Source organism: Onychostruthus taczanowskii, unplaced genomic scaffold (genome assembly GCF_017590055.1).
Source record: "Onychostruthus taczanowskii isolate IOZ18803 unplaced genomic scaffold, ASM1759005v1 scaffold82, whole genome shotgun sequence".
Taxonomy (NCBI): domain Eukaryota; kingdom Metazoa; phylum Chordata; class Aves; order Passeriformes; family Passeridae; genus Onychostruthus; species Onychostruthus taczanowskii.
The window spans coordinates 5,234,237-5,256,887 of record NW_024506112.1 but is presented as its reverse complement, the minus strand read 5'-3'; the positions used below and the strand labels follow the sequence as shown (position 1 = coordinate 5,256,887).

The 22,651-nt window shown below is 43.5% G+C and overlaps 1 protein-coding gene across 1 annotated transcript in view; it reads right to left on the bottom strand.

Annotated features, from left to right (window-relative positions):
• ARHGEF38 (Rho guanine nucleotide exchange factor 38) overlaps positions 1–16,600 on the bottom strand; it is a 35,815-nt gene extending 19,215 nt beyond the window's left edge. The window contains exons 1-3 of the mRNA XM_041424507.1: positions 16,411–16,600; positions 5,514–5,713; positions 2,945–3,068 (exon numbers count right to left, since the gene is read on the bottom strand). Coding sequence (XP_041280441.1) covers positions 2,945–3,068; positions 5,514–5,713; positions 16,411–16,597 — 511 coding nt within the window. The 5' untranslated portion in view covers positions 16,598–16,600. The remainder of the gene's footprint in view (positions 1–2,944; positions 3,069–5,513; positions 5,714–16,410) is intronic.
• Positions 16,601–22,651: the final 6,051 nt, after the last annotated feature.

The following is a 22,651-nucleotide window of genomic DNA, read 5'->3' as shown; positions in this document are numbered from 1 at the left end:
AGTCAGAAAAGCACCAGCATCCTGTAGTTAAATGCTCTTTAGCTGTCTTCTCTGCCTTGTGCTTACTGCTAATGCTGATGGCTAACAATGCACATTACATCCTGGCTTTCCCATGAACTCTATACAAGTCTTTATTAGCCAACAACCTAAGGGGAAACCTTAACAAGCCTTAACCCTGATCCTGCATGCTTGGCACCCAATTCTAGAGATCATGAGCTCTCACAATTTTCACTAACATTAAGCAGAGCTCCAAGTGCTTAGCAGGAGCTGTATTATGCTAAGCCCTCAAGTGAGGTCATGTATTCAGTAGGAAAAATGCAATGTAGCCTTACAGCTCATTTCAGTGTATAGTACAGGCTGAAAATTAGCTTCTCCAGAAGGAAAGAGCTGGGCAGGTTCTGTTCACTGAAGTACTGTGCCACAGTGACTGATACTGCCATTGATGCTCAATGATGAGAAAAATCATGTGCTGATTTCATGAACAGGGCCTTTTAACAGCAGACGGACTTCTCAAACCTAAAGCCCGTCTTGGTTCTGAGCTGTATGGACCAAATCAGATGAATTTTGGGCATATCACTGTGGGAGCTTCCTTTATGAACCAAAACCACATTGTATTTGGCACAGCTTTAAAAATACTCTGAGAGACGCAAAGCTCCTTGATGCCTTTTCTGGAGCTGGTCATCAGTCTCAAAGAGAAATTCCTAGGAGGAAGACTTGAGCAACAAAGCAGTTTCTCCCTGTTGCTCTCAGTTGTGCTTCCAGTACAGACAGCAGTAGGAGAGGGAGGAAGGAGTCTAAGAGCTAAAGCTAAGTCTTCATATTCCTCCATATACAGAGGAATATGAAAAATATGTACCCAGAACAGAGAGGAGAAAAAAAATCACAGAAGAACTACAAAAGTTATTTAACCTATTTTATCTCAGATTAGGAGAAGATGGGTTTTGAAACCAAACACTCATTAGTCCTCATCTCCCATGCCTTGGCTGTGGGGTGGAGCAGTCACAGTGATACAAACTGGATCCCTTTGAGGATGACAATTACCAGAAGACACACTCCAAGGGCACATCTTATGCAGTCCAACCATAAGGGGCATGTGAATCCACAGGCACAGTCTACAGCCAAGCTGAAGTAAGACCTCCTAAAATGTGTAGTGTGGATACCATCTCCTTAGCATAAACTCTCACTCTGCAAGTCTGCTCCTATTGGACATTACCACTTGTCAATGTGGACATAGCATAAAATGTGGAGAACACAGACTAAAATAAGACATGACTATGAACAACCACATTGTTTTTCTTTCAAAACAGTGAATTATTAGTTCTTTTGAACCTCACCATGACTGGGTTGCCTTCCAAAGCAAGATACTTCAATACAAGATTTTCAAATACATTAAACATGACAGAATATGATGAGTGTGCTTTTTCTGGCTCAAACAACTTTTACACTGAAGATCCTGAAAACAAAATTATTACTTTGATGTACTTTCAGAGGACAATAAACCTACTAACTTGCTGCTTATAGTGATGCAATTATTCTCCCTATTTTTGTCTCAGCCTTCGGAAGAATGTCTCACACCTTACTTGACAACCTTTTTCCTGTCATAAGTTAGCCAACTCTGTGATCAATGATCCCATGCATTTTCATGGTTCTTTGTCTCATTCTGGAGAAATACACCCTAATAGGTGGATGAAATTGTTTGTCTTTACTTCTGAATGTGGCAGGGAACTAATAGAATGATTCTCTTGGCTGTGAGAAAGGCACTTCCTGCTAGAATAGAACATTGCTTATTAAGAGTATGACTCATCATGATGCACTTTTACTGAAATACTGCCAAACATCACAGACGCATCAAACTACGTTAAGCTGTTGCCTTGGCAAACCAGATTGAGATGTGCTAGAATTAATACTTTTCCCAAGCCTCTTATGCTTTAATATCCTGTTTCTTAGTAAAGTAGTAACCAATATGTTTTACTTGATTATTTGAGAGAAGAGGGAGACTTTTTATAAGGTGTTACCTATGGTATGTGGTCAGGTTTGGAAAGAAAGAACCTCTCTTGACCTCTGAATCACAGCTGGAAATTTTTAAACAGAACTGTTTACTTTTTTTTAACTAAACTGTCTGACTTTGCACTGAAGCAAATTCAGAATTCTCACCTGATCCCTTAAGGTAGCTCACCCTAAGGTGCCTCTGCACTGACAAAGCAGTCATGGGAGAGCTGATGTGTGATGGTAACTTCTTAAATCTCTCCAGCTGTGCCAGAATGTCATGTGAATCATTCTTAATGTTCATGACCTGACCTGCAGAACTTGTGACTGCTGTGATATATTCAGGGCCAACCTGCTTGCTGAAAACACCCGTGATCCCTACAGACATTCCCACACAGAATCCCACTAACTTCAGATTCATTACATCTTTCTCTATTGTCCTGTCCCTTAAAGCACATTTAACCACATCTTACAGGAACTGTATCACCAGTAGATACATGTTTCGAGTGTTTGGAGTGGGTTGGGGTTTGATGCACTTGTTATTCCAAACATTTTTAATGCTTTTCCTGAATCGCACAACTCTGAGTATGCAAAATAAGAGTTTGAGTCGGCATAAGTGGATTTAGGTAGGCGATATCAAACTAGATTAAACAGATCTTAGCAGTAAGTTGTGTAACTCATTGCAACAGGTTTTACTCATTCTAAACCCATTTTCTTCTTCCTTCCTTCCCCTCAGCATCCAGATGGATGGGGGAAAAAAAGCATCATAATCATACAAGTACAGTACAGCAAGTGGACAGGTTTCACATGTCATTTTTCCTGTGTCATTTTGGACAGCTTCTAGCATGCCAGCCTCTGAGAGGGGTACTAGCTAAGTCTGATGAGAGCAGAGGACAGGAGAGTGTTATGTTTATTCTTTCACGTAGCTTTGTAGAACTCAAGAGGACAGTAAACATACCGATTATTTGCATGGGTGGTTCCACATCTGTTGTGGCTTCTTCCAACAATGACAGCAGTTTGGCTGATAGCTGATGGACCAATTCAATGTTGCTAAACAAGCCATCCACGTCAAAGCGAGCAATCTAATGGAATACAAATATTAAGCAGCTACTGACAAAGGATAAAGAAGGACGTTGTGTATTACACAGCTTCTCTTGCTATGCCCTGAGTGTTCAACACTCCAGGAAGAACCACTTCTGCAAAACCTCATATAAACATCCTCCTTGTGACTTCAAGGACACATCCACAATTTTCACATTAGTATAATATGGCTGACGCAGTTGACAAAGTGTATGTTATCAAGTGTTTTTAACCTTATTTGAACTATCCCTAATCTGAAACTGTTTACCTAGGAAGGAAATAAATATTATCATCTGAATAAAGAAAAGATCCTTAGCTGGCTTTGAAATGTTTGTTTACTTTCCCAGTGGGGAAAACAATAGTTGACAGTGGGTTTGATTTCCTGATTACCACTCATTATCAGAGGCCACTGCATAAACTTAGAGAGCTTAGCACTTTGGTGCCAGCTACCAGGTACAAAGACTTCTAAATAGCTGGTGCCATTTTAAGTTAGTTGTCCTATAAGTCCAAAGTCAAGATCATATAACTTCCACTAAAATAAACACATTTCTAATTCAGAATGTTACTACAACCTAAAGAACTTCTTACAGAGCCTGGGCACACAACATGGATTTCAGTGAATTGTATCCATTTCTACCAACAGAAAATTTGGTTCTGTGTCCCTACTCATTTTGAAGGAAGTAAAATATTTCCAGGACACGTACTTGTCATTGCTTAGAAGAGCAATAGTTACAATTTGGGGATCATTGGAGATAACCAGTGCTCATACTGAGAACAAAGACAAGAACAATTTCATCACCCATATCAATACTCTCTGAACCTACCTCTCCATTTGGAAGAGAATTGCTGATTTACATAGCAGCTTACCAGATGCGAGGAAGATCAAATTGCATGCTATTGTAACAAAATCAGAAATACGCTTTCAGTACTGACGCAGTTAATTTCTTTATAAGCATTATAGGGGCTAAAACATGTTTTATCCATTTGGAAATATGAAACAGATTCATTGCCTAGACCAATTTTCTAAACACATTATAAACTTTCAATATGGTAGTTTATTGGACAACTAGCATTAAAAACATATAACATCCCTGAAAGCCTTTCAAAAATGCAGATGTTATTAGATTAAGACAGTTATAATCTCTAAATTACTTTTCCTGTATACACCTAGCACAGGACTTCTGACTTCCTCTCCGGCATGTCTACATAGTATTTGGAACTACGTCATGCATGGGCATTTCCACACATTAACACAGTGACAAAGGACAAAATCTAAAAGAATGCTTTCAGTTGGGTGAAAAAGAGTGCTGGAATACGGCACATTTGTCAAAAATCTCAGCCAGTTCAACCAGGGAATACTCTTGCTCGGTGCTGGCCAGGCTGGGGAGGAAGTCAAGTGGAGACTACTTCTAAGTGGATGAATGAGTGAGGGAGGAAGAAGTCAAGAACTCCTTAAAGTTATGTCAGCAGATGCCAGCTCTTCTGAAAATGGGTTGGAGCAAATTCTGACAGAGTTTTAAAGAAGCAAAAATATCCTGCAGGTGTTTTAGCAGCACAGGTTAAGAGGCACTGCCAATGTCACCTAAAGACACTTTGGCATCTGCACCTGTATTTTGTCACCAGTTTAACACAAAATCCTACATAAAGATTACATGGGTTAAGGTCTGCTTAAAAATATTTTTATTCTATTTCTGCAGCAGATATCATTTGTGCAGCCTCTGTGGATGCTATATTTCAGGCCTCACAAACACAAATCTTTCTCTGGACAATCTCCTCTAATTCCAGCACCATTTTTCTACAAATCGAAATACTGTTGAAGAAAAGGTGCTCTTTGAAGTCTCAGCTGAAAAAGAAAATAGGTATCATTGGCCTAATAAGGTCTTTCCCATGAAAGGTAGTTTATGAGCCTTCTTTCTTAAATGTACCTCTTCTGTGTGGAATACAAATATCTCAAGTCCTCACTGGCCTGTCATGCATGGTATTTATCCACTACAGCTGTCTGAAAGGATAGATAAAGTTATCTTAACAATTGAATTTAACCTTCTTGCAGAGGTTCGTGTCATTCCAGTCTCTACTGTGGAAAAAAACTTCATTTTGAGGTACCAGTAAACGTGTCGTGGCACGTAACAAGGGTTATAACTAAAGAGCAGAATGGAGAGCTGGAAGGTGCTGCTGCAGCCCATAGGCAGGGATGTGGCCTCTAGACAAGTACCTCGATGCAGGCTTTATGCAAGTGCAGCACAAGTGGTCAGGAGCATATCTGACCTTCCAGGCTCCTCACCAGAGCCCTGACCCATCACGTCCCGGAGCGCTGGCTCCAGACCCGCTCACAGCACCACGTCACTCTCGTGCTGACACTTGTGCTTGCATGGAGGTTGTCCGCAAGCAGAACGTGGCTGAGCTGAGACCTTGGCATCACCGCCTCATCCTCCGCCCCTGGCACTCACCTGCATGTTTCTCAGGGGCTGAATCACTTCCTTGATGCAGAGATCCAGGTCGCTGATATAGTCTTTCTCCGTCTGCAAGAGTTCTGCGATGATTTTCATCCTCCTGGCCATCATGCGCCTGCTGACTTCTTCTTCGTCTTCTTCAGCCTCCTGCAGCGGGGTGGCAGGGGTTGAGGACACCGCCTGTGGAGCCATTTTTTCTGGAAGAAAAAGGAAGAGATTTGTGAGGAGCGTCATAATTCCACATGCTTACCCAGCTTGCCCTGCATGACCATGGGTGGTGGACAAATGGCCATGGCAAGCAGGAAAAGAAGCAGAAGAAATGGCAAACCCAGATCAGACTGAGTGTCATCCCATCTCCTTCTAAAAGTGGACAGGGGCATGCCAAAGCAACTCATCCATTTGGCATTAAGGGGATAACCCATCCCCAGCTCCCCTGGTTTCAATGTTTGGTATCAGGCCGAAATTTTCTGTGGAGCACGGGAGAGTCTAATTCTTGCCACACTGAAATTCAAGGATAGCTGATGCCCTTTTACTCCTGTGAAAACAGTCGTGGTCTGACATCTATTATGATTTGGAGGATGGAAAAAAATGTGCTCCTGTGAAAGAAAAAGGCTGTTTACCATAAAAAAGCTTCACAATAATAACCTTTGTTCTGTACAATGTAACGTTGAGTCTATTCATGGGAAATTGAGGACTGCAAGTACTGGATGACAAACTTTCAAGTGAAGACAATGTTACTAACAATGATGATGAATCCTCCAGTTCTGTTTAAAAATAATTTTTTGAAAGAGACCAAGGAATTCAAGGAGAATATGAGAAAACCTTTAATGATCAATAACAACCATTTCTTCGAACAACAGAGATCATTGGGATTAGGACATTCTTCACTGGTTTTTGGTATTTAACACCTAGGATATCTGATTTGTTTCAAATACAGGAAAATGCAAGTGACTCTTCTACAGATGGGTAATTTATGTACATTACAGGACCTGCATACAACCTATTTATCTTTAATGATGGTCTTCCCACTTGCTGGTCTGTAAGCTAGCCTGCAGCGATCCATGTCAGCTGTAAAAAGGACACTGACAATCCATATTTTTCATTAAGAAACACACACAAAAAATCCAAAAACAAAACCAAAAAAGACCCAAGTTGAAGATTTCAGAGGCTATTCTGGTGTTTTTCTGCTAGCCACAAGATGGTGCAGAGTACCAGCAAAGATGGACATATCATTAGCGTGCTCAAGTCTGCATCACTCAGGCTGAGCTCTGACAGCCCCGGCTTTTATTGCTCAGCAGCAAAGGATGGGAATCTCTGCTGACGGTCAGACTGCTACACCTTCAAGTCAGCTTCTTGTACAGACTGTAGTGAAGGAGGCAATAAAAAGCAGTATCAGGTGCTTTGCTCACTGATGATATTGCAGTCATTTGAATCGATTGTTAGGGGTAAGGTCATGAGCACTCCGGTGAGCACAACTCACCCATACTACACCAGCCAAGGGGGTAGAGGATAGCCCACAGCTGGACTTGTGGGAGCCAAGCAGCATTCAGGACAGAGGGCTTTGGGCCATCTCCCAACAAGAGGTGTAAAATACAATAAATCAAATATATAATCTTTGCCCATACCTTCGACAATTATGCTGACCACTGATACTCAGAAAGGACAGGTTTTTTATTAATGACTCTCCCACCAGGTTTTCAAATGAGACTGATGTGACCACAGATAGTTTTAAATATCTGCTTTTGGGACAGCAAATCTGTCTCTACATCACTAGTTTTAAACAGTGAGGACCAAGAACCTAAACAGACTGGGTGGGGGAATGGAAGGCAGGGGAGGTAGGGGAGCTGTTTTCTCAAACTTTTTTGTATTTAGATACACTTTTCAGCTTGGAGTTTTTAGCCTTGAAGTTTGTGTATAATACAGGCATGAACATTTTGTCCTCAAGTTTGTACAGAGACAATGAAATGGAAACATGAAGAGAATGTCTCCCCTCTGCAAGGCCTTGGCTATCAAAATAATTTTATGCTTAACCTTGCCCTGATGAGTTTTTGCTGGTGTGAGTGCATGAACTGCACAAGAGTTTGCACTGCTGCAGTTCTCATCCACCAAAGGTGCTGTGTGATGAATATTACAGACTCTGCCCTTTAGTGAGGAGGAGAGCAAAAGCAGTACCAGTGTAACTTCACAACTCCCTCTGAGAAATTTACCGCTAGGGTTGCAGAACAGGACCACCCTACCTGCTGCTGACATGCTAAAACAGCAGGTACTTTTTCCTCTAAAAGCTTACAGTATGTAACCACATTTATAAATTCACAAGGAACCATACGAACAATCCACTTCTATTTCACTTTTGCACCAAAATCAGGATTTTTCTTGAGACTGGATGTGAAACTGTTTGCATGCATCTAACTCTGTGTGAAGAGTTCAGGGCAGCTCCTGAGAAAGGACAGAGAGGAAGATCTCAGAAGTGTAGTTTTGTCTCAGACAGAGATGTTATGATATCAGATGGAATTTTAAGGTAAACACAAGATGCTGTATTTTACCTTAAAAAACAGAAAAAAACTTTCTAATCTTTTATACTGGTGGCAGGGGAGGCCATTATATGAGCAAAATAAAGCCACTCCATTTCACTTCAGGCTGGAAGTCACAATCCCTCTAGAGGCTGTTCTTTCAGTTTGTGTCATTAGATAGCCCTGACCAAATTTGATTCTTGAATTATGTCAGGGCTCATCTATTATCATTATTGCATGATAGATAATAATGCCAGGAAAGAAAAATTATTCCAACAGGAAGAAGTAATCATGAGAAATATCAGTTAGATGTTGTTTCCTTATAGAAAATATGTTTTTTAATAAATGTTTCCTTTAGTTAAATATAATATAATTTTCCATTTTCATTCAATACGTTCACTTTTTCATTTCAGGCATATCTGTCTATAGAATGCAACAGCAAGGTCTTGAAGTAATGATTACAGCCAAAACATATGATTTCATGTTCAGCTGATTGCTTTTGACCAGTTTGAGAACATTAGTAGTTTGCTGAAATCCTTGTGGAGTAAGTGCAAATTTAATGATTGCACAAACAGTCAGTGCATATCTGGAATATAATCAGACTCATTTCTACCTGGTAATGTGTACCAGCCCTGGAACAGTTGAAGAGAGGATTAGCAGGAAAAGACATCGCTGAGGACTAACTGCTACAGTAAGAATTTGACTCATTTGTCCTCAGAGATACCAGGTATAGAAAAATGACAAAATAGTCTGTTGAATAGATTATTAAACCATTGCATCTTAAGCCCAGTTTAGAAAAAAATAACAGGTACTTTTACTGGACATAAGAATAAAAAGTAGAAGGCAATGTTTGTAATTAATGCTTTTGTGATGTCAGCTATCTGCAGGAATTGCCTTTCTGGAGGACATTCCTTTGAAGATGACTTAGGTTTTCCAACTGTGTATTGAAGTACACGGCTCTAGTTGCATGAAACAAGAGGTTCATTATGTGATGACAAGGACAAAGAAGCCACATTTCTTACAAAAGCAGTTTCTTGCAAGTGTGAAGTCTAAAGATGTCCCCCAGATGGAGACACCCCACAAGGTGCTTGAGAGCATGGAGGAACAGAGCTTGCAATGTGCAAATGCAGCAGCTCTCTTCTAGGCCTGAGGCAGGTACTGGGGAACTGTTCCAATCTACTTAAAGGGAGGAGAGGCAGGTTTGCCTCAATCCACAACTGCAGAAAGGAACCAGGCTCTAAACATACCTGAAAGCGAGATTAAAACACAAACGAGGTTAAATGTTGGGATCCAGAGCGATAATGCGACTTTATTTTTCATAAAAGAGGAAAGAAAGAGGGAAAATCAGAAGAGTAGGAGAATGCCAGAACAATTACAAGAAGCACAGGAAAGGGGTTACCACCACCAGGGGTCCAGCGCTGGCTTATAGGGTGCGACGGGGGAGATCCGCGCGGCTGCAGTGGGTCTTTCTCCGATGAAGTCTCTCCGAGAGCAGCCCAGTGACCCAGCGAGGAAGCAGGGCCACAGCAGCAGGACCAGAGCGGGATGGGCAGCATGGGCAGCCTCATTGGAGCAGCCAGGACAGCGAAGGACAGCACAGACAGCAAGGATTCCAGCACTGTGTAGATTTTTGCAGCGCAGCCCCCAGTGACAGCTTCGGCGTTTGCTTTTAGAGGGTTTTGAGAGAGGCAGTTGTCACATCCACTTCATGAAGTTCATTGGCCGGCTCCTTGGTGTATCAAAAAGTTTGCTGCTTGCTCGCTTAATGTATCAAAAGTTTGCTGCTCGCTGTTCTGTTTTATCAAAAGTCTGCTGCTCGCTTAATGTATCAGCTAAAAGCTCTATGAATAACTTTCAACAGGATGCCTCATTTTCTAAAATAAAACAGCTTCTAGAGTTTGTGTTAAAGGTAACTTAACACTTTAATTTTCAAACCTTAATCTTCAAAGAGATAATGGAGAAACATTCCTTACATTTTACTCCTTCACTACAGGGACCCTCAGCAAGTGACCAGAGGAGCAGCCATAGCAGGCCTGCAAGATCTCTGTGCGTAAATCTCCCTGGTTTGCATGCCTAGAGAATGAGCAGCTCCAAGAGGTCTGTTCTAGCTATCCTTCCTCCCAGGTAAGATGCTCTGATTGGATATTATGTTTGCTCTTGGTGTGGGGACCCAGATTTCCCCCCATCCAGTGCTTGCCATGTGGAACCAAAGGAACTAGCACAGAATACAGGAGCAAGTACAGTAATGCTGGTGCATGGAGTGAGTTACAGACCTTTTTGTTACCTAGGCAGCATTTGAAAGATGCCAAAGGAACACAAGTTCTGTACTCGCACTGTGCAGATACAAGGATTTTGCCTGGCACAAGGGACTGGTGAAGGCATAAGTTATCAAGGTATAACAAACAAATTACAGAGTTACTGTGTTCTCACATGTTAAACATGAGTTTTGTATCACCCTGGATAAATTATTCCTCTGTGAAAGCAAGTCCTCAGATAGCCTTTACCCCCAGATAACCTAGCAATTACACAAGGGAATGTACACCGACTTTTATCAGCTGGATTTGGGAATGAAATGCAGGCAGCCAAGTGCAGACTGCTGCTGTGGCAGCTTTCCTCTCCCTCCTCATGCTGTCGCTCTGGCTCTGTTCTCTACATGCCTGCATCCACTGCAGGAGCAGTGGAAGGCTGCAGGGCACTGAGACACTGGGATCCATGGAAGTGAGGGAGCCTGAAACAGGACAAGCAGTGGGGAAAGATGGAGTGTGACTCTATGTGCAGAGGAAGTGCATCCCGTTAGATAACACACCAGAGTTTACTCCAGATGCCCCTCCCTTTGTGAGGGACCACATGGGGTGTCCTTACAGCTCCCACCAGAGTTCTTACAGTGCAGCAGTAGAGTGCAAACATGGTGCAAATTAGGCCACTGAAGACAAGGTTGGGCATTGAAATAGAAAAATATTGGGAGGGGCTTGAGGAAAACCTTTTTTCTTTCTTTTACTGAGAGACTCATGACAGCAGCATTGTTCAGGAGCAGGTTTGCTGTGCACAGGCTGTGAGTACCACATGCAAAAAGCCCTTTTTCTGAACTCAGGAAGAAAACACCGCAGGGCCAGAGTGACCTTGCACCCGTATTCACGGGCAACAGGTTTGCTTATAAAATCTGCACCAGAGACTTCCGTGCAATTAGGTCATTCAATCTTTGATCATTTTTCTGTTCCATAAGGTACAGAGAATATTTACATTCAGCGTGCAGGTTCTTTCTTCAATTCCTTGACAGCAGACCGCTCTAATTATGTGTGTGCTGACAGGACTACAGAGAGCTCCCATGTGACCGTGGTGGAAGGGAAGAAAGCTTATCATCAGGTGACAGAAGAATGCCCTTATTGTTAGCTCCAATACTTACAAATAAACCTTCCCAGAGTGTCACATACCGGTATAAATACACCACCCCTGTGGCACTGAGCTAATACGTTAATAGAGCAGGAACTGAGGGAGGGCTGTATCTGAACCGCTTCCTCCAGGACACAAGCACCTCAAGATTTGGCATGGATTAGCTGTATGAACTGTGGCCCACAATGCAAAGTATCCCAATTAATAAAATGTTTGCTAATATGCTCAGAGGAGGATCCATAACCCTCCTCGTGTCCCAGTCTTCCCTTTGGCTGCAGTTTCCAGTTCTACTGTGGTTGCTCCTAAGACTCCTCAGCCCCACAGCAGGGCTTGGTTGTGCTAAGTGCTGTGCAAACACTGTGGCACAAAATGGATTCTGCTCTGAAAAGATGAGCTCACTTCCCAGCCTGACAGACACTGCAATAAGTTCAAGGAATAACTCCAGCTTTATTGCAGCAGAACTTAACAGAATTAGATCCCTCGAGCCTAAATTTGCAAGGGAGAAAATAGAAGTATTTGCTAGATCCTGACTTCTCATCCCAGGGCACAGGGGGAGAATTTTCATTGAGCCATCTCTTGCACGTCAGGAAATAACCTGAAATTTTACTCCTTACTGTTCTTTAGCAAGCCAGCCGCTCCACGGATCAATACATTCTGCAGTGAAATAAGATATTATCTGCATTGTAGTCCATAGAAAGTTAGCACAAAGCAAATAAGGAACTGGGGAGTGGCACAGAGGATCTTTACACCTGGTGGGACGTGCAAGAAGCTGACAGCATGGACAGCCCATGCAGGAAGGAAAGGCGTTCTCTGCAAGCAGGAAGGAGGATGGGATGGAGAAAGGTGCCCTGATTGAGATGGAGCAAAGGTGTATGAGTTGCCTCTGGCTGGGCTTTTGTACACCAAGGGATAGTAGCTTTCCAAGAATCTGTATAATTTTGCTGGTTTCTGCATCATTACTGGTGTTAGTTATTCTCATAACTCCATTAGACAGAGAAAACACAGGGCATTCAGGGTTCAGACATGAGCTCTGAGGCAGTGTGTTGTGGTAGCTCTGTGATTTGAATCACTGTCTAATACAGGTATGTCCCTGATGCATTTCAAACTGAAGTGTGTGCAAATCATTTACCAGGGCAGTTGACCCGTTCACAGCCAAAGTTATAAGGGAGTTAATATGTAATAATTTGTAAGACGGTGCTTTTTTGAGGCTTTAATTGTTTCACTGAGCACTGCAAACGTGATCTCTGATTCCTTCAGGAAACTCACTGCTTTCAATAGCTCATTTTTCACAGTAAGCACAGGTTTGGCATGCAATTATTAACAAAAACCAGCAACCTGCCCAAAACCTAACAGACAGTGAACTATGCTTCAAATGCCTTTTCATGGTGTGCCCTTTTTGGTTAATAGCATCTATCCCCATGACACACTGTATGCTAATCTGCCCTGATCTTGCAAACATTTATGTGCCAATAACTGCAACAAGCAAACCCCTTGTATTGAAATACTGGACTGGAAGCTTGGGGTTAATTCAAAGACTGATCCCAACATTCATACACTACATAAATATTAATATAGTTACTTTTAAAGCTGCTGCTGATGGATTTTCACTGTAGAAAAGATAACTCATACCAGCTAACCAGCTACAGATAATACATTTGAAAAGAGAGATGCTAAATATCACTTTTTGTTTTGAAACTTCTTCATTCCTCTTGAAAGAACATACCTGCTGAATTTTCTAGTGAATGTAGAGCAGAGCAATGCATAGAAATGTCTCAGGAGCTCTGCCTTAGCTCTTATAATGATCCTTGATATTATTTCTGCATCTCCACTAGAGATGCTAGTGAATATATCTTCCTCAACCCCACTCTTCCCTCTTCACAAAAGTAATGTCCAGTTGATGGAAGAAATATATATGGCCTGATCAAGCTATTCCTGGACTCTTCCAAGTATGCAAGTGTAATCTGAGGTCTAAATGACTGCATGGTTTTATCATGAACCTGGCATTTGATGGCAATCACCTTATTTTCCCCTATGTAAAATGGGGCTGGCAGGCATTTGGTTATCCAGCTCATCACAGGATGAGCTGAAGTACAGACACAAATGCTTGCCAAGATCCTTGAGAATATAATAGTTGCTTTGCATTTTATTTCCTTTTTCAAAAGAGTGAAGTCAGGAAATGTTGCATGGCCATTCACACCAGATAAGCTATTGAATAGATACATCTACTATAGTCATTATCCATGAAAATGCTTTCTTGTGTCTTAACGAATCCTTAATTTTAAAGTGAAAAACATTTGCAGAAGTTTTCACCTTTGGCAATGCTATTGTGCACTGCTGTTTGTAGACTGACAGAACAAACCACCTCGATTACCCTGGAGAGCTAGAGTGAGAAAGGAGAAAGGCTCTTTCTCACTCTTCATAGACAGCACTGGTCTACTGTATAAAAGAAAACTTAAAAGAAATCCAAGAGCAGAAATTGAATTCTTAGGAGTTTTTATGCCTGACTGCTTGCTCTCTTGGGCTTTTTCTTTTGTTTTCTTCACAGGCTTTTATTTGGGGGCCTCTATTTCCACCATACTGAGCTGCATTTTGACCATATACCTCAGAGCTGCTAGAAATGGCTGTGGAGGGCAGCAGCCCGGTTCCTACTCAGGGAAACCTTTAGAGGCTGCAGGGGGCTGGAAGGGGCCTCGAGAGGTGCCTCGCCTACGCTCCACCTTGCAGAAATGTACTGCAATGCTGAGGCACGCACGGGTGTGTAAAGACACCGTGGTCCCTGAGCTCTGTCCAGGCTGCCAGCCACCAGCACACAGCAGGGCCCTGCAGCCCCTGTGCAAACCTGCCCCAGTCACAGGAGATTTCCTTCTGCAGGGCTTGCTGCTATTGCATCTCTCTGTCTTACTCATCCTTGGCTGTGCTAATACCTACCCCAGGTCTGCAGTTTATGTGTTAGAGAACATATGAACAGGAGCCAATAGAAGGGAGAGGCAACTAAACACAGAACTTTTCCCACAATTCCTATTGGAAGCAAGTGCAAATTACCATTTGTATAATTTTACAAAGCATTTACCACTCTAGGGTGATCAGAAAGTCCCGACCAGGTGACATACACCAGACAAGCTGTCACCACCAGAGCTGCTGGTTTTCTTAACAAGAATGGAAAACTCAAAAGCTTTGTGCCAACAAAACCACTTCCTTGCCGTAAGCTGCTTTGCATCCAAGTGCTACGAGAAAAATGCAGAACACAAAGGTGTACAGCCATAGCACATCGTCAGTGCTGGCATCGTCAGTGCTGGCAGGCAGCACACTAGGTCCGGGATCCGTGATTGTTATCAGATTCAGGCACATCTTTCTCAGAAAAATTTGATCCAGATCAGGCCTTGACACACAACTGCAATTCTGTGGCGACTGCAAATATACTTTACAGGAATTTCTACCACCTTTGTATTTTCACTCTGAGGACAGGCAACTTCTAATCCAATGCAAAGCCTGCAGGTACCTTTTTAACCCATCACTGCTTTTCTCAAACAAACACAAGCAAACAGAGTGAGCTGATACCAGCCCGTGCTTTGCAATATGCGGCCGTGGCAGCCTCAGCATGTGGCAGGAGCTGTAAAGCTGGATTTAGTGTCTCCTTGGACTGCTGCCATAAACATAACCTCACGCACTGCCATGACTTCCTGGGCTTCCCCACCGCCTCTGCTTCAGATTTTAAACAGGAGGCATTCATGGCTTGAATGTGGCTGACACAGGACAGAAAGATTTCACACTTTTTTGCTGGATACTTCTCCGTTAACCTTGACCTCACCTGGACAACCTCATTTAGAGTTAAAATCTGGTTTGATGGGACGTGTGCCATGAGCTTGCCACAGCGATCCATGCTTGTGCCCTGAAACACCCCTGCCAGATTCCTGAATCGTGGCCCTGACCTAACTGAGTATTTTTCACCTTCTCATTGATTAGCTATCATGAGGAGGGAACAGCATAATTGATGAACCTCTCTGTTCTCAGCATATGCAGTCCCCATAGAAAACCTATTATTTTCAGGCTTATTATTTTATTTTCTGCTTTTATTGTCTCTCTGAAGCAATGCTACTTCCTAATTAAGTGCATCAAAACCACAATACAGCAATCCAAAGTATTTTTCTATTTTATTTCCTCATAAAGGATTATGGTTGCAAGAATGACTGTCACTAAGCAGTTATAGCACTATTAGTAATACACACTTATAGTATAATAGTACTCAAACCCTGTTGTTCAAGACCCTGGAAACCCACAGAAATTCATCAGCTGGTGTTCCAGAGCACTCCCATAAATTGCCATTCGCATTCGTCATGCTTTTCCTCAATTTGTGGCATCACATTTAATTTTTGATTGACAAACCCAGTACTGACATACTTTACTACAATTTGCGGTCCATATGCAATTTGGTTATTTGAAAAGCAACTCTCTCCATAATCACAGAATGGTATAATTTTCATCAGTATATCCATCCAAACGTGTATTTGGACATACTTTAGTTCAGGCTTGTACAATCTATGCAACAGTTTGTAGACCACAATATTTTTAATTGAGAAGAAAAAAAAAGGCCTTGATGCTTCTAATGACTTGGCACATAACCTGCTTAATGCGACAGCCAAAGACAGATAGGATGGAGCCATCCTATTTTCACATTACTGTTTGTGTTCCAAATGCATTCTGGTGAATGAGAAAGATTTTGGTTGCATACGAGTTTTGCAGGTACTCACCAAAACCTTCAATTATATTTTGCGTCCCGTCTACAAAACAGCATTTAGAAAAATTAGGGGAAAGATGTCACAGCCTGGAGGTGGAGGGGAAGGCTGAGAGGCCATTGCTCATTCCAGCTGTGGTGAGGGGGGGCAGAGCCTGCCATTCCCTTCTTTATCTGAAGGCTGCAGCCTGGAGGGCACGGGGACACCACCCCAGCTCAGAACATCCCTGGCAGCAGAGCACCAAAAAAGCTTCCCCGGTACCTTGCAATTTCTGGCTGTACTCTGTCCTGTCGGATTGACTCCTCCTCAAGTTGCCGTGGTCCCCGGCGGTGCTGGTGCTCTCTACCACGGGCTCTGTCCTCCTCCTCTGCCCCATGTACAGCTTGTTCCTTAGCAGGGTCAAATTCCTCTTCCTTCCCCCGGTGCCTTCCTTCCCCGGACAGTCCATGCTCGCCACGGACAGCCTTGCGTGCTGCTGGTGGTGGTGGAGGGGGACAGTAGCTGGATTTTCAGGGAGGTGGCCTCTCTGCCCAGGTGAAGGCTGGTTGCCTTGGGCTTGGGATTGCAGCAGGGCTCGCCAGGCTCCGCAGGGCCCCGGGCTCAGCCCTGCCACCTGTGCCGGAGCAGCTCCACCCCCGGGAAGCTGCCGCCCCGGGCAGCGTTTGCATTCACCTGCCCTGTGTGCAAGCGCCTGGCGGGGCCGCTTTCAGAGCCAGCCCCAAACCGCAGCCATTCCCGGCCTCTCCCTGCTGCAGGGCACGCTCCTCACCCCGCCGCAGGGCCGGGGCTGCCGGCACAGAGGAGCGGGAATTGCCTCCTCCCGGCTCTGGCAGGGAGATGGCAGAGCGTGGCATCTCCCTCTGTGCCCTCTCTGCACTGAGGGCAGGTGGGCACAGAGAACAAGGCCAGTGGAAAGGGGAGGCCAGCCACCCGCTCGACCCTCACTCCGGCAGCCTGGTCAGGACCCCAGCTCCCTGCATATCAAGTTGCATCTGCCAGTCTCTTGACCCCACTGAGAAGTGCAGCTTTTGGGCTGGAAACTCCAGATCTACAGGTTTGAAAGGCGACCAATCCCCTAGGACAATGAAGGAAAGGGCTGAGGAGGACATGAAAGCCCCTCCGGGAGGCAGGAAGCAGCATGGAGCTGGTGCTTGTCTCAAACCAGGCTCTGTCCTACTCTGCACTACACACAGAGAGGCCAAAGCCGAGGTGAAAGCCTGCCAAGGGCCTGTGAAGGATACCACAGCCAACCACCATGCTGTGATAGCCAGGGGAGAGGACACGGAAACACCTGTTCATAATACCTCTGGATTAGCCCCTGGAAGAGATCTTATTATCCTGTCTGTTAGCAACGGCCTCTGGCACACATGTACTGTCTAGTGATCCTCTGTCGTGCCAGTCTAATCAAGCTCATGTCAAAACAGCAGGACGTGCTGGCATCTAAGCTTGGACCGGGCTTATCCTGGGAAGAGCCCCAACAGCCATCAGTAGCAATCAGTGCTGCTGCTGTGATACCCAACCCTGCAGCCCTCGCTGCTGTAGGAAATGCCTGGTGGGAGCCCTGTGGTGCAGCCTAATCGGTGTCAGTCTCACGCACAATTATTGCCACAGCATCTGCCAGGGGACACAATGAATGTCCCTCTGACAGAGGCTGGCAGAGTGTTTGGCTTTAGCACTGCCACGCTATGTCCCTGAAGGACTGTCTAGTAAAAAACAAGCTGGGATCAGACGTAGTAGTGATTTCCAAGTTTTGTTTTTCTTTACAAAACTGGTCCTGAAATGCAATCTCCTCATCAAAGCCCTTCATTTCTACCCAGTAGTGAAAAGAAGAGATTGTGAAACTGTTAAGCAATAAACTACGTCAAATTGCAGCACCATGCCAGTGCTGCACAAAGTGTCCAGCCCAAACACAGCCTGGCAGAGGAATAAAGTGGTGAGGGGAATACTGGGAAGACTTTGTGCTCTCACAGAGAAGTCACATATTACATAGGCATTTCATGTGTTACGTCCTTCCTCCTCTTTGATATTTCCTAAGAAACTCTTTATTCTGCAAGTCAGACCACAAAAGTTCCTTGAAAGGCAAAGCAGGGGTGACAGCAGGGAGAGGCGTAGGCAGGGACAGACTGGTGACACATTTGTGACAAACATCAAAGCTCTAGCAACAAGCAGTACACAGACTAAAGTGGGAGCTAGGGAAATCAATCAGAAAATTTCCTTACACTGGGGACTTTGGGAGGAGCTTTTATTTGAAGCAATAGCTTGGTATTCATCGAGGGTGGTAAAACTGGTTTAAACAGTCACCACCCTGACTGCCCCCCTTCCCCAGATGAATTTGTTCCCATTATTGCTGCAGGGTGTAAACACACGCATTTGAGATGAGATGGAGGAACTGATCTGGCAGAAAACTCCTTCCCTCGCCCCTTTTCCCTGGGCTATTTTCCATCTGGATCTGTGCTTCTGATTAGTTCCTCAACCAGCTAAGGAAGCAATTGTGGCAGCATGAAGCAGGGGGTGACGCAGGGCACATATGAGCAGCTGTGGGTAGGGCTGATAGTTGCTTAGGCCAGAATTACCCAGAGAAGGTATCTCTCCCCACCAGGATTTCAGTGCCATGCTTCTCTGAAAACAGAGGTCCCATCATTTTAGATTCGATTTCATTATATTTATTTAAATTAAAATGGTTTGGAGGAAAACTGGGAAATGTATCTTGGCTGGGTGAACATGGAAGAACAAACTTAATAAAATTCTTGGCATTGTAAGTTCTGGCACATGTGCAGAGTTACAGCCAAGACAGGATATAGTAAAGTTTGCTCAGGTGTTTATTACGACAGCAATCTCCCCACATGCAAAAGTTGTCTTCCTCTTCCTCTTCAACTCGGTCACAGGGGGTAAAAAAGTACGTGTTCATTCAGCAACAAAATTGTTATGGGGAAAGCCAGCTGTAGTTGCTGCTGCTGTTGTACTTGGAATGGTTTACATGGCTTTAGCCAGCAGCATTATTTTGGATGCAGCCAGGAGCCCAAAGCAGGCCTACACCACAGTTTAGAATGTAGATGAGAACTTATTGCAATCTCAAAATATCTCCTCTGTGCCACCCAACACAGGAAAGGCTGAAAATACCATATCTTCTGTGACACTCCAAATGAGTGGGACATGTTCAGGACTGGTGGCTTGCCCATCCCCTCTGGAGAAAGGGAGAGTTGAGAGACAACCAGGTTTATCCATCATCACATTAAATCCCATCATGGATTTACACCAGTAGGCTATGCCTGGCAATCAGCAGGCATAAAAATAATCAGATGTGCATTTGAGCAAGACCCCCTATAAACTCCTATTGCTGTTTGCTGATCTTTACTGACTATAACAAAATGCCACAGAAAGCACGGGTCAGAACTGTGTGTGAAGTATTCACTGCCACTCACAACAGTATGAGCAACCCTCTCTCAATTTCAAATTATTCCTGCTCTCTTCTGGCCCCATTAGCAACTGATGGAAAACAGTACCAAAGTCACTAATCCATAAGACAAGAGGAATATATGGTATCTACATGGACAAGATGCTCTTTTTACAATGAATGTGGAAATCTCTTTTACTACTCTGTTATGCTCAATTCCACAGAGCAAACTGGAACCCAGTTGATGCGAACACTCACAGGAGTTATTTGCACGGAAGCCACCCTGCTTAAGAAACAGAACAGGTGCTGATGTCAACACAGAAAATATTGGAATTGTGTTCCCCAGCAACTGTATTGGCCACATATAAGAGCTGATTGTTGTATGGTCAATGCCAACCTTTATCTCAGTCCTGAGTTATAAATGAACCAGAAGCACCATAAAGACTGATGGCCATTAAGTAAGCAAACAGTTATTTGTTTTCTTGTCATACATCACAGCTGTTACAGAAGATTTCTTTATAACTCAGGATCCCAGAAGTTATACAAAAAATACCGGTGTGGGTTGACTGCCGTGCCTGTTCCCTTTGAGTGGATGCACAAACCACTGCTGGAGTCCTGTGGCAGTGGCATGGGATTGGCATTTCCAAGTTTGCTCACTGCAATGGCCAGCACAGACACCAAGGAAAAGAAAGTCTCAGTCTGCAGCTGCAGTGACTTTGCCAGTTTCACCTGTGTAAAAAGATCACACTTGACAGGCAGTGGAGAAGCAGAAAGGCACCATGGTACTGCTGCAGAAAGCTGTCCTACCTTCCCCACAGGTGGAGCATGACAGCAAAGAGTGCAGATGTCTCTGTAGCTCCCCATCTCCATACAGAGAAGCCTAAGTGCAAATAAAAGCAAGACTACCTTGCCACTCAACCTGTATGCACGTGTCATAGCAAAGATGTCTTCTGAGGGACAAAATGTGGAGGCTTTGATAAGAACAAACCTGTGTAAGGCCCACTGAGGACTTTGAGCACAGGAAAGTGGCTGGTACGTACACTCTACCTGTTTGCAACAGGACTGGTAAGATAAGAACAGCATGACAGGTGAGGAAAAAAGCAATAAAAAGATAAGGCTTAGGGACAGGTAAAACTGGAGCCTACACGCTGATTTTTCACAATGAATGAATCAAAATTACTTTGAAATATACATAGGAAAAAACTTCAAACACCTTTCAATAGTACAAAAAGAGAAAAAAGCCTGTCTTGTAGGTGAAAAGTTATTTAGTGTGGCAGTCTCACCTTCACTCCTACTGTTGATCTTGCCAGACTGGTGATTCCTGTAGGGAAACAGGTCTTTAGAAGTAAGTGCACAGTGATAATTTCTTTTAGCCCTGTCTACAGTGTTTCTTGTCTAAATATTTGTAGGAAAAATTCATAAAGTACATGCCTGCTGGGGCTCAGGCTAGGCTGTGGATATTTCTAAGAAGGAATGGCTCAACCTTTCAAGATATGCAATCTATCTCCTCTGACTGCTGTGATGCTTTCTTACTCCAAACAAAGCCTCTGCTCCAGTTTACACACACAAAAGGCTGACGTGTTTTCTGCCTACAGAGGGGGACCCATCTCTCAAATTGAAACACCTGCCAGAGGGGAGAAGGGATGCTGAGAAAAGGGTCGGCAGGGCTCGAATTGTCCTTGCAGCACTGTGGATCTGTCACTATCCAGCCAGGGCTTTGTGCAGGTCTGATAGGCTTGGAGCTGGGCCAGCTCCCAAAGGGGGACATCTAAGGGCAGTGCTGCTTTGAAAGGGCTGGGAGGTGAGAAGGAGAGAGAACTTGCCAGGAAACTGAGCAGCTTTGATTTCTTCAGTGTTACAGCCATGTAATTTTCTAAGGAAAATAACCTGACTCTGTTGATCAAGTAGATGGCACTGTGATATCAAAGCTAATGAGGAAAGACAAGCAAGAGAGCGAGGCATAGGTAAAAGAACAGAAAGATGATTCATTACTGGTGTGTTTCAATGTAAAGTAAGAGGGCATAGAAATTACCAAGATGAAATATTTTCTGTGGAATTCTTTCAGAACCTTGTCTGGGAATTCACAAATCAAGAGAGGAATGGAACCTAAAAATGGACTATCATGAGCAACTGGAAAGATTTTCCTTCTAGGTCTCTGTTTTGAATCATTATAGATTTGCAGCTTCACACTAAAATTTTATATTTCCAGACAGTATTTTTATAGCTGAACTGGAGCCATTTTTTTCTTTTTCTCTATGTTCCTATTTGTGCACATTTGTGAAAGAATGAACCAGAGAGAATACTATTTGGTGATTTTTGTTTTGTGATGGGGGAGTTGCCTTGGGGTAACGATGATAAGAGTCTTTTAAAAAATTAAGCTTCAGTTCATACTCACAAACAAGTTTAATGGGAGTTAGGGTAGGCTGAAAATCCTTGGTTCACAGAGCTTAAAATTAGCTCAATACAGATGCCTAGGAGGGAAGAAATGGACATAACTGACAAAACTAGACTCAGTCGTGGTGTCCTGGCCTCTTGATAGGCAAATCTCTTTCTAGGCAGAGGTCCAGAGAAGTAAAGTCTGGCAAGCGAACCTAACACACTTCACAGGGGAGCCTAACAAAAAGCATGGTTAAAAAAGAAACAAACAGCTTAGACAAAACAGCTCAGACAAACAATTTATTCAGGGAAAAACAGGGTGTAAACTTAAAATCTTCCTAACAGTAATGAGTATTATGACTAAATCCAAATTTTGCATAAATACAGATCAGTCTCTTTAAAGCAATTTGGTTACTGAAGTGAGTTCACTGCTACAAAACAAGGGTTTGCAGTCTGACCCAAGGTACTCAGTGTCTTTGGGACAGGAGCCTCTGCTCTTACTCACATTGAGATGGAAAGGAGTGTTATCGGATAAACCTAATTCCAGTTACTGAAATACACAATGATTCCTTTCAGTTAGATGACGCAGTCTTTCATTGCCATCAGGCATCCATCAGTGAGCAATATACAAATCCATATGTGAGTTGGCTGCTTGTAGACATCCTCTCTAGACATCCTCTGCCAAATCCAGCTGTGCCAATCAAAGAGGTCACTGACTCCAGTGATTTGTCA